This window comes from Eschrichtius robustus, chromosome 3, assembly GCF_028021215.1.
Source record: "Eschrichtius robustus isolate mEscRob2 chromosome 3, mEscRob2.pri, whole genome shotgun sequence".
Taxonomy (NCBI): Eukaryota; Metazoa; Chordata; class Mammalia; order Artiodactyla; family Eschrichtiidae; genus Eschrichtius; species Eschrichtius robustus.
In genome coordinates this window covers 16022685-16036313 of record NC_090826.1, presented here as the reverse complement: position 1 = coordinate 16036313, position 13629 = coordinate 16022685, and the positions used below count along the sequence as shown (strand labels likewise).

General features: G+C 51.2%; 1 protein-coding gene across 1 annotated transcript; it reads right to left on the bottom strand.

The window, feature by feature from the left end:
• Nucleotides 1-461: 461 nt before the first annotated feature.
• On the bottom strand, nucleotides 462-2980 carry FAM43B (family with sequence similarity 43 member B). Its single transcript, XM_068539067.1, has one exon. It carries the CDS (start codon nucleotides 2534-2536, stop codon nucleotides 1550-1552), a length of 987 nt encoding a protein of 328 aa, XP_068395168.1. The 5' UTR covers nucleotides 2537-2980; the 3' UTR covers nucleotides 462-1549.
• Nucleotides 2981-13629: the final 10649 nt, after the last annotated feature.

The following is a 13629-nucleotide window of genomic DNA, read 5'->3' as shown; positions in this document are numbered from 1 at the left end:
AGATCTCTCCAGCTCCTCTGAAAGCAAATTGGGTTGCCCACCCCTCTCCCTTACATCCTTGAGGAGACCCAGCAAATACCACCTGCTTTGACATACATACACATGAATCTTCTCAAAGATACATGGCTGATGAGAAGGCCCCAGCCCAGTGACCCCTCCCTGCCCAATGTCCCAGAGACACTTGTGTTTGGTGCCCAGGCAGAGAGACATTCCGGGACACCGAGACAGACAGCTGACACCCCTTCCAGGCTTGGCACAGGTGATGTGCACCTGCTACTGTCTCCTTTCCCGACATGAAGGGAACAGCTTCCTGGCAGCAGCCCCTTCGTCCCCCCATATCCTGAGAGTTGGCTCCAGCTGCTAAAGGGGATACTTCCTGGGGTCTTCTCCTGCCCTTTAAGGTTCTGATGATAATCTTTTCACCCCCAGCAGGCCTGGCATCAAACACAACACAGGAGTGGTGACAGGCTGAAAAAGCAGGAACACTTTATTTACAGTGATCATTTGGTGACACATAGATCTTTGGGCTTTTGGTGGCCTTGCTGAGAGACACATGGGCAGGGGCCCGCTCTCTCTGTTGGGTTCCCGCATCCTCCTGCCTCATCGTGCTATGAGAATCCAGCTGCTGTCAGGACCCTCGCGCTCTGACAAGCCTCAACTTGGGGGCATCCCTCCTGTGTCCATTTTCTGGGTAGCCAGTGTCCTCAAGCACTGCCAGAGGTCCTCCTTACCTCCTCTGGAGGCCTCGTCTTGGTCCTGGTTGTGGGGCGCCTAGGGGGGAACCACACACATCGGTATGCAGAAAGATGGGGTGGGTGAGGAGTCCTGTGGCGGGTGGCAGGTGCCAGGGCACAGGCTTGGACAGCCATCTGGTGCAGGGAGCTGTTACCTGGCCCAGCCTGTGGTTGGTTGGGGTTGGTAGGAACGTCCCAGTCTTCTCCAGAGCCAGAGGAGTGAAGTCCCAGAAGTCCTCCAAGGGGTAGAGAGGCCAGGCATAGAGAAGTCTTCCTTGTGTGTATGGCAGCGGACTCAGTTGCCACTTTGGGCCTGGCCTCAATTCTCCGGGGCTACTTACTCTTCCCCCTACAAGAATGCCTCGCCAGCGTTGGTCTCATCCCAGGGAGGAAGGCTAGCCTGGTCAAGGGCAGGACCACTGCCTCCACCTGGCCAAGATCCAAGGCCACCCTCCTGGATTTCTGGAAACGTCTCCCCCCCTTCTCTTGAGAGGATGCTTGGGGAGGGAGGGCGTGGTCTATGGGTAAGGAGACTTGGTGTGAAGCGTAGGGGGCAAATCCACAATGGAGGGCTCCGGGAGACTCAGGTCGGGGGAGAGGTGAGCACTGAATCCTGTGGCTCCCCCATCTGGTTCCCCAATACAATGGCGTGTCAGGCGTCACCATGAGCCAGGACGAGGCTCGAAAGGACAACAGAGACCATGAGGGAGGCAAGGGCCGGGGTACCAGGGGGAGCCGTAGCGGGCAGGGCCGGGGTTAGAGGCTGTAAGTCAGGCCGGCCGGGTCTGGGGCCGCAAGTCCTGTCCCTTCGGCTCTCAGCGCGCCTGGCCCGCCCGGTCCCGGTGGCCGGCCTTCCAGCGGCGAGGCTGCGAGGGCGGCGGAGGCGCCGGGGCGCCCCGCAGGCTGCACGTCCTCAGCTCCCGGGCCAGGCTGAGCACCTCCGGCCGCTCGCTCTGGGGGCCTCCTTCCTCGCGCTCCTCCGCCTCCTCGTCCTGGTCCTCGTCCTCCTCCTGGATACTGCTAAGGCGCGGCGCCCCGCGGCCGCGCTCGGCGGCCGGCGGCCGGTAGGCGCACTTGGCGTTGAGCAGCCGGCGCAGCGGGGCGCGGGGCACCGAGGCGGCGGCGCCCCCCGCGAGGAGGTGCTGCTGGCGCACGTGGCGCGCGTCGCTCTGGCGCTGCAGGCGCTTGAAGTCGCTGAAAGCCGCCAGCGCGGTCTGGCGGAGCAGGCGGGCCAGGGCGCGCGCCTTGTGCGCCCGCGCCAGCAGCACGGCGTGGCAGCGCAGCACCACGGCCTTGTGGCGCGCCTGGTGGCGATAGACCCAGGCGAAGACGCGCGGGTGGCGCCCGTCCGCCGTGCAGTAGGTGATGCGCGGCAGCAGGTAGGCGTGCGCCGGTCTGCGGCCCCCCGAGCCCCCAGAGCCGCTGCGCTCGCACGGCTGCATGCGGATGCCGTGGGGCCCTAGCGTCAGCTTCATCTTGGTGCCCCCGCCCGGCCCGCAGCGCGCCCAGATCTTGCCCACGGCGTCGTCGGTGCAGCCGTCGCCCTTGGCGTGCAGGGTGACGGCGTTGCCCAGGTACCACACGGTGTAGGTCGGGTCCTCCTTGTTGAGCTCCACTTTCTGGCGCCGGCTGCGGAACACGCGGCCCAGGCGCTCCAGCGGCCAGTCGGGCAGCAGGTCCGGGCAGGAGCGCAGGAAGCTGGAGAGCAGCGACGTATAGGCGAGCCCCGGGCTCAGGCTCTTCGCCTTGCACTTGGCCTCGTCCTCCACCAGCACGAATTTGTTACGTCTCCAGGGCAGCATCGCGGCGGCGCCCAGAGGGGCTGGGGACGCCGCGAGCTCACGGGCGTCCTGCCCCGCGGCCGGGGGAAGGGAGGGCGCGCAGAAGCCCGAGGCCCCGGGCTTTCGAGAAGCTGGGCGGCGCCGGAGACAGTCGGTTCCCAGAGATGCCCAATGCCAGGCAGGGCTAGCTAGCTTCGCAGATGCCCGGTGCCCAGCCGGGCTGGCAGCCGAGATGCCCGGGCGGCGGCCGAGCGTCCGGGAACAGCGTCCCCCGGGAGTCGCTCCAGCCGTCCGGGAAGCAAGGAGGGGCAGGGACTGGGCGGGGAGGAGACGCCCCCCCAGGCCCGAATAGGGGGGCTCCCACGGTCCCCGCCGCCCAAATTGCGGCGGCAGGGAGGTCGCCGGAGCCGGGGCTGGCGGCTGGCTGCTCGGAGGGGTAGACCGAGAGAGCGCGACTGCGGTGGGGACTCCTTCAGGCGTCGCGGCTCCACCTCCCCGGGCTGCCTACATCACCGGGCGGGACCGCTAGCTCTCTTGTCCCCTCCTCTCGCCCTCCTCTCTCTCCTCCCCCGCGCAGGCTAGCAGTGCTCTTCGCCCGAGACCCGGCACAGGCGCGGTGCATCGGGTTTAATCATTATCGTCGGAGGGGAAGGCGTGGAGGGGGAAGTTAAGGAGTAGGAATCTCCTGAAATCCACCGGAGGGCTTTGCCAACGCAAATTTCTCAGGTCTCACTGGTGGTCTCTAAGCTCCTCCTGGAGCGTTCGGTATTCCCCTCCTCTTTCTAGGATTCCCATTGCCCCTCACATCCCTACCCGCATCTCTGAGAGTGAGTTCGGGTGGGTTCCTGATGGGCCGGCCTGGCTCACTTTGCCTCTTGTCTGCACAGCAGAAAGCCAGATGAGGTGGCCGAGCAGTGCAGTGGAAAAGTACTGTCGCTTGGTGAAGCTTTCTCCCAGGTTCTTCCAAGGTCGTGGGCCAGGCTCCTGCGCCTGAGCTGGGAGACCAGTCACAGCTCCAGCGGCCAGTAGTGGCCCTCGCCTGGACTAAAGCCGGGAGGGTACTCTCTGAGGGTGGGGAACCTTCCAGAGTGGTCCTGGGTCTGTGGGAATTGCAGATTAAAAGCTCCTTTGGCCAAAGGGCAGCCTCTGGACTCTCCCGGGATTAAACAGATACCACTCCTGTGTGTGATCACCTCTCCTCCTCCCTGCCGCCACCTCCGGGGGTTTGCATTCATTATCTCATTATCGCAGGACTACCCAGGCTCTCAGTTAAGTGACTTGCCCAAGGTCACAAGGCTGACAGGAGGTGGAACTGGGGCTCCACTCAGGCTCGGGTGACCCACCACAGGGCCCTCACTCTTCTATGAGTCCACCGTATGCTGCATATGGATGGGGCGTTTTCCACCCTCCCCTGAGACCTTCCAGTGGGGCCTCTTACTAGGGAGGGGTCCTAGTGTGCTGGCAAAGAGACACTTGTCCCTGGGTATGGGGACACACCTGCCCCTTTCAGGATTTGTTAAATCACAAGCTCCCTAGAATCTCAGGACTGCTCTGATGGGGGCCCAGGAGTCTCCTACAGAGCCAACACCCAAGCCCTTTCGGTGGCTTCAGAACAGGTCATTCGGGGAGTCTTCCAGGTCAGGAATGAGCCCAGAGGCTTGGGCTAGGCCAGGCCAAGCCAGGTGACCTCCCAGAGTGGGGACAGTGGGAAGATGATATGTCCCACAGCCTGGCCACATTCGTCCCAGGCCAGCCGGTTGGGCTCAGAATCCCTGGGGGGATGGGGTGGGGGGATAAAAGCAACCCTCCCCCTCACAAGGCTGCCTCACTGAATGCTCCTAAAATGACATGCAAATAAAGAATAGGAAATTACTTGGAACTGCAGAAGCTTAGCTTCAGTGGGGGCCTCAGAGACTACCTGGTCCACTGCAGCCTCATTTTATTTTATTTTTAAGGTAGAAATGTCTTTATGGCTTGTTGCTGATTATAAAAGTAATACATGCTTGTGGTAAAAGAAAATCACTCCAGAAGGACATGGAGGTCTCCTACTGTCCCCACGCCATAGCCATGGCCTTATTTCTCCATAAGAGGACAGGCTCTGAGAGGCACAAGGATCCACCCACTGGACCTCACTGCCTCGGGGTCCTCTTCCCCACAAGCATCAGGAGGCTGGTGGGAGCAGCCAGTAGCAAAGTTTCCACTTGCAAGGCTGAGATATCTCCAAGCTTTTGGGAAGGCGTAGCCTCCTGGGGTTGCTAGAGTTAATGTATCATGACACAGGAAGCCCAGTTAAATTTGAATTTCAGCTAAATGACCATTTCTTTAGTATAAGTGTGTCCCAAGCATTGCCTGCATTCGACCGGTAACTAAGCCTCCTGCCTCTCAGAGAACAGGAAGGGGTGGGGCGCTGCACTTGGGAGCCGAGTGTAGGCTCGCTCACCTAGTCCTGCTTCTGTTCTGTTCCCACTGCTTTTGGAATATCCTGGTGGGGGAGTGGGCGTGGGGAGGGTTACCCGGGACTGCGTTGAGATCACAGTGTGCAAGGGTCTGTTTTGTTCGTTTGTTTGTTTTTAATTTTTATTTTTGGCCACGCGGCATATGGGATCTTAGTTCCCTGACTAAGGGGAACCTGTGCCCCTGCAGTGGAAGTGCAGAGTCTTAACCACTGGACCACCAGGGAAGTCCTGCAAGGGTGTGTTTATGTTAAGTCCTCTGGACCACAAAGCAGCATTTGACATCGTTAGCCATTTTGTTACCTTGTGGACAACTCACCTTGGTCTCCGTTGCAGGGATTTCCTCCCTCTGGCACCCGCTCTGGGACCATTCCTCCCTTCAGGGGCTCCTCCTTACACCCTCGGGCCTGGTGTCCTGCCTTCGGCTCCTCTTCTAAACTTGTTCCTTGGAAGGGTTCAGCTGCCCTAGAGCTCCCACTGTCCTTTCTATTCAGAAGACTGGAGAGGCCGGCCTGGTCCCATTCATCCAGGCAGAGCTCAAGGCTGTCCCCTCCCTTAAGTCTTCCTTCCCTTCTTTCCCGTCCGTGGTAGGAGCTCCCAGCTTTGTACCAGAGCAGTACCATCACGGCTTCACAGACTGGCATGTAGTTGGATTTTTTTTTCTTTTTTCAATTTAATTTTTAGCTCTAGCATATTTATACTGGTATTAGTTGAAAAAGTCATATAACTGCCTTATAGTAGACGTATAATTAAAAAATCAGTCCCCTACCCCATGCTTTCCCCAGTCTCAAGTCTCACTTCCAAAGACAACCCCTCTTTCATGCATTTTAGATGGTACTTCTGTCATATGCCTCCTTATTTTTAAATAACACACCTAATTCAGATTTTCCACTTTTTGAAACTTTTATCTATTGCCTCTCTTCTATGGAAGGTGAAGATTTAATGCCCTTTCATCTACCCGCATCCCACACATTATTTTCCCTTCCTTCCTCTCAGTTTAGTTATATCATTTTGTTGCTGTGGCATCAGTATTCAGTGTTTAAGTATTATGGCTATGTAACTGTTGTTCATAGCTGAGCCTTCAAGTGTGTTATGATTTCATTTTTCCTTACTGGAAAACATTTTTGCTTTTCTAGAGGTATTTAATCACCTTATTAAAAAACAAAAACAAAACAAAACAAAAAAAACTTCCTTATGTACCCATCACTAATTCATCCCCCAACTGTCCAGCGGTACCGTAAAACGTCTCTCTACCTGGTTGAACACACCAGGTGGTCCTTCAGGTCTCTGTGTTTCTTAGAGACACCCCTCCTGAGGCATCCTCCCTGGGCTCCAACCTGGACTGCTTACCCTACAGACCTGTAGAGCTATCGTCCTGGGACCTTGTTTTACTACCACCCTGGAAATTTCCTTTGATTCTTTCCTGTGTTGGATCCTGTTTTCTGGTTCCCTTGCTTTCTGCCTTCCCCCCCCACCCCCGCTCCCAAACAGGGTTTATTTCCTTGTTTTGGCAGAGCATGTATTCCAGTAGCTTTGATTGCTAGTTCTGCTGGGTGTAGAGTTCTAGATTGGAAATAAATTTCCCTCAGGATTTTGAGGAGTTGATCCATGGCTGCTGTTGAAAAGTCAAGTGACATTCTGATACCCGATCCTGTGCGTGTGTGACTTGATTTTTCTCTCTGAAAGTATTTAGGATCTCTCAGAGGTCTAAAGTTTCAAATGATGTGCATTTACTATGGGCACTTCTTGGGGAACCTTTCAATCTGGAAATCAATCTCTTAATCTGAAAATCAATTTTGGGGGCATTTCTTTGGGCTTATTCCCTCCATTTCATTTCTGTTTTTGTTTTTTCTATTTTAGTTGGATGTTGGACCTCTTGGATTGATCCTCTAATTTTTCAAAATGTTCTTTCCAATTTTCCATTTAAAAAATGTTTGTTGTATTTTCTGGGATGTTACCTCAACTTTATCTTCCAACTTTTCTATTTGGATTTTTTTTTACGTCTCTTCTCATAATTTTTCACTTCTAAGAGCAATTTCTTGTTCTTTTTTTATAGCATCCTCTTCTTGTTCATGGACATATTATCTCCTGTTCCTCTCAAAATATTAATTATAGTTGCTTTAAATTTTTTTAAAATTTTAATTGTGGTAAAATACACATAACACTTACAATCTTAACCATTCTTCTTTTAAAAAAATTATTTATTGATTTATTTATTGGCTGTGTTGGGTCTTCATTGCTGCATGTGGGCTTTCTCTAGTTGCGGAGAGTGGGTGCTACTCTTCATTGCGGTGCGTGGGCTTCTCAGAGTGCAGTCTCAGTAGTTGTGGCACATGGGCTTAGTTGCTTCGTGGCATGTGGGATCCTCCGGGACCAGGGCTCAAACCCGTGCCCCCTGCATTGGCAGGGGGGTTCTTAACCACTGCGCCACCAGGGAAGTCCCGATCTTAACCATTCTTAAGCGTACAGTTCAGTATTGTTAAGTATATTCACACTGTTGGGCAACCGATCTTTAGAACTTTTCATCTTGCAAAATCAAAACTTTGTGCTAACAAAACAACTCTCCATTTCTCCTCCAGTCCCCACACCCCCCCAGCCTCTGGCAACCATCATTCAACCCTCTGTCTCTATGAATCTGACTACTCTAGGTACCTTATATAAGTGGAATCACACAGTATTTCTCTTTTTGTGACTGGCTTATTTCACTTAGCATAATGTCTTCAATGTTCATCCGTGTTGTAGCATGTGTCAGTATTTCCATCATTTTTAAGGCTGAACAATAATCCACTGTATGTATATAACATATTTTGTTTAGCCATTCATCCACTGATGGACACTTGGGTTGCTTCCACCTTTTGGCTATTGTGAATAATGTCGCCATGGACATGGGTGTATAAATATTTCTTGGAGGGACTTCCCTGGTGGCTCAGAGGTTAAGAATCCACCTGCCAATGCAGGGGACACGGGTTCGAGCCCTGGTCTGGGAAGATCCCACATGCCGTGGAGCAACTAAGCCCGTGTGCCACAACTACTGAGCCTGTGCTCTAGAGCCCGCGAGCCACAACGACTGAGCCCATGTGCCACAACTACTGAAGCCCGTGCGCCTAGAGCCCATGCTCCGCAGCAAGAGAAGCCACCGCAATGAGAAGCCCCTGCGTGCACTGCAACGAAGAGTAGCCCCCGCTCCCCGCAACCAGAGAAAGCCCGCGTGCAGCAACGAAGACCCAACGCAGCCAAAAATAAATAAATAAATTTATAAAAAAAAAAATTTCTTGGAGACCCTGCTTTCAATTCTTTTGGTGTATAACCAGAAGTGGAATTGCTGGATCATATGGTAATTCTATTTTTTAAAAAATAAATTTATTTATTTATTTATTTTGGGGTGGGTCTGCGTTGGGTCTTCGTTGCTGTGCGTGGGCTTTCTCCAGCTGTGACGAGCGGGGGCTACTCTTCGTGGCGGTGTGGGGGCTTCTCATTATGATGGCTTCTCTTGTTGCGGAGCACGGGCTCTAGGCATGCGGGCTTCAGTAGTTGTGGCTTGCAGGCTCTAGAGCACAGGCTCAGTAGTTGTGGTGCACGGGCTTAGTTGCTCCGCAGCATGTGGGATCTTCCCAGACCAGGGCTCGAACACGTGTTCCCTGCATTGGCAGGCAGATTCTTAACCACTGTGCCACGAGGGAAGTCCCTCTCATTGTGGTTTTGATTTGCATTTCCCTAATTAGTGATGTTGAGTATTTCTTCATGTGCTTGTTGGCTATTCGTATATTTTCTTTAGAGAGAATGGTTATTCAAATTTATTTTTTTGTTGTTGTATCGTAGGAGGTCTTTATAGATTCTGGATGTTAACCCCTTATCAGATATATGATTTGCAAATATTTTGTCCTGTTCCTTAGGTTGCTTTTTAATTCTGTTGATCATGCTCTTTGATGCACAGAAATTTTAAATTCTGATGTAGTCCACTTTGTCTGATTTTACTTTTGTTGCCCGTGCTTTGGTGTCATATCCAAGAAATCACTGCCAAATCCAATGTCATGCAGCTTTCCCTCATATCTTCTTCTAAGAGTTTACAGTTTTAGGTCTTATTTTTAAGTCTTTGATCCATTTTTGAGTTAGTTTTGGTATATGATGTAAGGCAAGGGCCCAACATCATTCTTTTGCACGTTGATATCTAGTTTTCCTAACGCCATTTGTTGAAACGACTGTTCTTTCCCCATTGATTGGTTTTGGCACCCTTGTTGAAAATCATTTGACCATATATGCAAGCATTTGTTTCCATCTCTATTCTAGTCCATTTGTCTATATGTCTGTCTTTATGCCAGTACCACACTGTTTTGATTACTATAGCTTTGTAATAAGTTTTGAAATCAGGAAGTGTGAGACTTCCAACTTTATTCTTTTTCAGGGTCCTCTGAGATTCCATATGAATTTTAGGATTGATTTTTCTTTTTCTGAAAAAAAAATACCATTGGGATTTTGATAGGGTTTGCATTAAATCTGTAAATTGCTTTGGGTAGCTTTGGCATCTTAACAATATGAAGTCTTCCAATCCATGAACATGAATGTCTTGCCACTTATTTGTGTTGTCTTTAATTTTTTTCAGGAACATTTTGTAGTTTTCAATGTTCAAGTCTTTCCCCTCCTTGGTGAAGTTTATTCCTAAGTATTTTATTCTTTTTGATGCTATTGTAAATGGAATTTTTTTCTTAATTTCCTTTTCAGAAATTGTTCATGGCTAGTGAATAAAATGCAACTGAGTTTTGTGTGTTGATTTTGTATCTGGTCATTTTGCTGAATTTATTTATTCTAAGGTTTTTGTGGAATCTTTAGGGTTTTCTAATGATAGTTGTTTTTGTTGTTGTTGTTGTTGTTGTTTTATTTCTTTGGTATTTTTTTTTTTTGCGTTGGGTCTTCGTTGCTGTGCATGGGCTTTAGTTGTGGCGAGCGGAGGCTACCCTTTGTTGTGGTGCGTGGGCTTCTCACTGCGGTGGCCTCTCCTGTTGTGGAGCATGGTCTCTTGGCATGTGGTCTCAGTAGTTGTGGCTCGTGGGCTCCAGAGCGCAGGCTCAGCAGCTGTGGCGCACAGGCCCATTTGCTCCGCGGCATGTGGGATCTTCCAGGACCAGGGCTTGAACCCGGGTCCCCTGCATTGGCAGGTGGACTCTCAACCACTGCGCCACCAGGGAAGTCCATGATAGTTGTTTTTAAAAGTTTTTTTTTTTCAGTTTCATGCATTGCTCTTCTCCCTGAGTTCTTTCTGCATGTTTAAAAAAAAAAAATTAAAAGATGTATATCTCTGACATCATGCTTACAGCTTTCCTCTAATGTCTGGTAATCACTATCATCTAGCCCTATCTGAGAGGCACAAACACTGATTGGAAACTCTATGTATGGGAGGTGCAGGGGGATGAACAGGACTTGTCATATATGGGCCTCCTTATCTGATGACATGCTCAGCCAGGTTACAAAGAAACCCTGGCAAAGACTCTCTCCTTGACCAAACTTGGCTCAGGCTCCTCTGAATCCTTTTCTCGACTAGGCCCCCTCCTTGTCCATCCTGCATCACCCAGTTTTAGCAAGAATCTTGTTAAGTCAGTTTAGACAGAATCCCCCACCCTGGATATCTGATCACTTTCCTCACCCTCCCATCACCCCCTCTGTTGATAGCTGATCACCCGGGTCGGCCTTCAGCAAAGATCCTGCAAGTCGGTTTAGTCAGAATCCCTTCTTAGCTCTGACTTTTCCTCTTAGTAATTTGCCCTCCACTGACCCTCCTCCCTGCTTCTTGGCTCTAAATGCCCCCTTGTTCTTGTTGTATTTGGAATTGACCCCAGTTCTATCCTGAGGTTTCTGTATTGCAATCGTTCCTGAGTAAATCTGTTTTTAATCACTTTTCTTCACCCCTCCCCCCCAAATCTGTTTTTACCACTTTAACCACCATCCAGCTCTGTTTTTTTTTTTTTTAACAGCCCTCCAATGTTGAGGTCTGTAGGTCTTTTCTTTTGGGCTGGCCAGGGTCCCCAGGGAGAACTCTTAGAGCCTCCTGGCCATGGGGGGACGGAATGTATAAACCCAGCTGCCAGCATTCTGGGGGCGGAGTAGAGACGGGGCCTCCTGGAGGTCTCACTGATCAGTAGGCAGGCTGCCACTTCATCCGTGTTCAGGATGGTGCCTCCCTGCCCTCGGCCACGCCTGGGGTCCTCAGTCCAGAGGCGCCTTGGGTCCATCTCCCCAGAGAAGAAAGCTCCAGTCTTCTGGTGCAGGGATGGGGTGGGAATCTCCATGCTGCTCCGGAGAGGGGAAGGTACCTAGGGCTCTCACTGCAGACTCTCGCTGATCCTCGGTTTTTACATCTGACCTGCTGTCACCAGAGATGTCTGGTGCGTGGGATTCCTGGGTTTCTGGGGCTCCTCAGTATGACACGACTTGATTCTTTCTGGGTTTCCATCCTTTGCGCTCCACTGAGCTTGCTACCCCTTGTCAACGTGCCTTCCATCCTCCAACACGTTGTTAAAGCCTCTCAGCGGCTGTCATCGCCTCCTTCTTTTTCTTTGTCAGTTTATGCCACTTTTGTTCCTTTATTGTCGTTTTAGTGAGGCTTGGGGAATGAATGGGGACTTTATCTCAATGCTCCATGTCTAATGAAAATCTCTCCTCAGTACTTTTCTGATGGTTCATTATTGTGCTCAAGATTCATGTATCACATTCACTTGGTCTCATTATCATTTGTTCCTGGCAATGTAAACGTACCTCAATGCATACCAATCGATTAATTAATTCATATTTATTTATGCATTTATTCAGCAGCTTTGTTCTGACGAATGAGGAAGTTGGACTAATCGCCACAGTTCCTTCTGGTTTGGACATTCTACCATCATAGGAATCATTTTATTAAGTGGGTGCTGAGTTCAAAACTGGACACCGTGGGGGCACCTAGAGATAGGTAGAGATGTGTAAGACGTTCTCGTTGGAGCCATCCTCCACGACGGCTCCCAGTGAGCCTCACCTCCTCGTATTCATGCCTGTGTGTGGCCCCCTCCACCCCGAATAGGGCTGACCTGAGTAATGAAAAAGATATTGTGGATATGACACTGGGTGATTTCTTTTTCTTTTTTTAAAAAATATTTATTTATTTATTTGGCTGTGCCGGGTCTTAGTTGTGGCATGCGGGATCTTTTAGTTGCAGCAGGCAGGCTCTAGCTCCCCAACCAGGGATGGAACCCGGTGGGCCCCCAGTATTGGGAGTGCGGAGTCTTAGCCCCTGGACCACCAGGGAAGTCCCCAGCACCAGGTGATTTCTGAGGCTAGAACTTGAAGGACATTGTGGCTACTGCCTTGTTCTCTCCTGGATCACTCTTGCTGGAAGGTACCAGCTGCCATGTCATGAGGACACTCAAGCAGCCCTACGGAGAAGTCCTCATGGCAAGGAACTAACGCCTCCTGCCAGTTCACCACCCATGGGAGGAAGCCATCTTGGAAGTGGACCCTCCGCCCCAGCCAAGCCTTCAGATGACTGTAGCCACAGCTGACATCTAGGCTGCAACCTCATGAGAGACCCTGAGCCAGAACCACGCAGCTCCCAAATTCCTGACCCATAGAAACTCTGAGATAATAAACAGTTATTCTTTTTTTTTTTTTAAATCCTTCATGGGTTAGGTTTTTTTTGTTGTTTTTTTTTTAAAGAGCTCCTGACTTATTTATTTATTTATTTATTTAATTTTTTTGGCTGTGTTGGGTCTCCGTTTCTATGCAAGGGCTTTCTCTAGTTGTGGCAAGCGGGGGCCACTCTCCATCGCGGTGCACGGGCCTTTCACTGTCGCGGCCCCTCTTGTTGCAGAGCACAGGCTCCAGACGCACAGGCTCAGTAGTTGTGGCTCACGGGCCCAGTTGCTCCGCGGCATGTGGGATCTTCCCAGACCAGGGCTCGAACCCATGTCCCCTGCATTGGCAGGCAGGTTCTCAACCACTGCGCCACCAGGGAAGCCCTAAACAGTTATTCTTGTCCTAAGTCACTAAGCTTTGGATTTGTTTTTTAGCAAAAGATAACGAACATAATCCCCAGTCTGTCACACAGGCCCCCAAAGCTCTGATTGCATCCCCCTCTCCCTGCTGCCCAGCTTCCCTCTAAGACCCTCTTGCCTACATCTCTGTGCCTCAGCCATGCTTTACCAGACTCTTCCCAGTGCTCTAACCTCTGAGTACCGTCTTGCCCCAGGTCCTTTCCACATGCTGTTCCCTCTGGTCCTCATCCTTCTTTCTCATCTCCTCTTCCAGCCTATTCATCTTTCAAGCCATTACTTAAAAGTCACTGCTCTTAGGGAAGTAGTTCCCTGAACTGTCCTGACTTCCTTGGTTGTGTCCCTCAAAGCACCCTTCAAAGCATTTATCAGAATTGTTATCAATTCATTATTTGTCTTTTTGTTGTTTTTTTTTGGCTGTGTTGGGTCTTTGTTGCTGCGCACGGGCTTTCTCTAGTTGCAGTGAGCAGCAGCTATTCTGTGCTGCGGTGCACAGGCTTCTCATTGCGGTGGCTTCTCTTGTTGTGGAGCACGGGCTCTAGGTGTGCGGGCTTCAGTAACTGCAGCACGCGGGCTCAGTAGTTGTGGCACGTGAGCCCTAGAGTGCGCGGGCTTCAGTAGTTGCGGCGTGTGGGCTCTGGGGCGC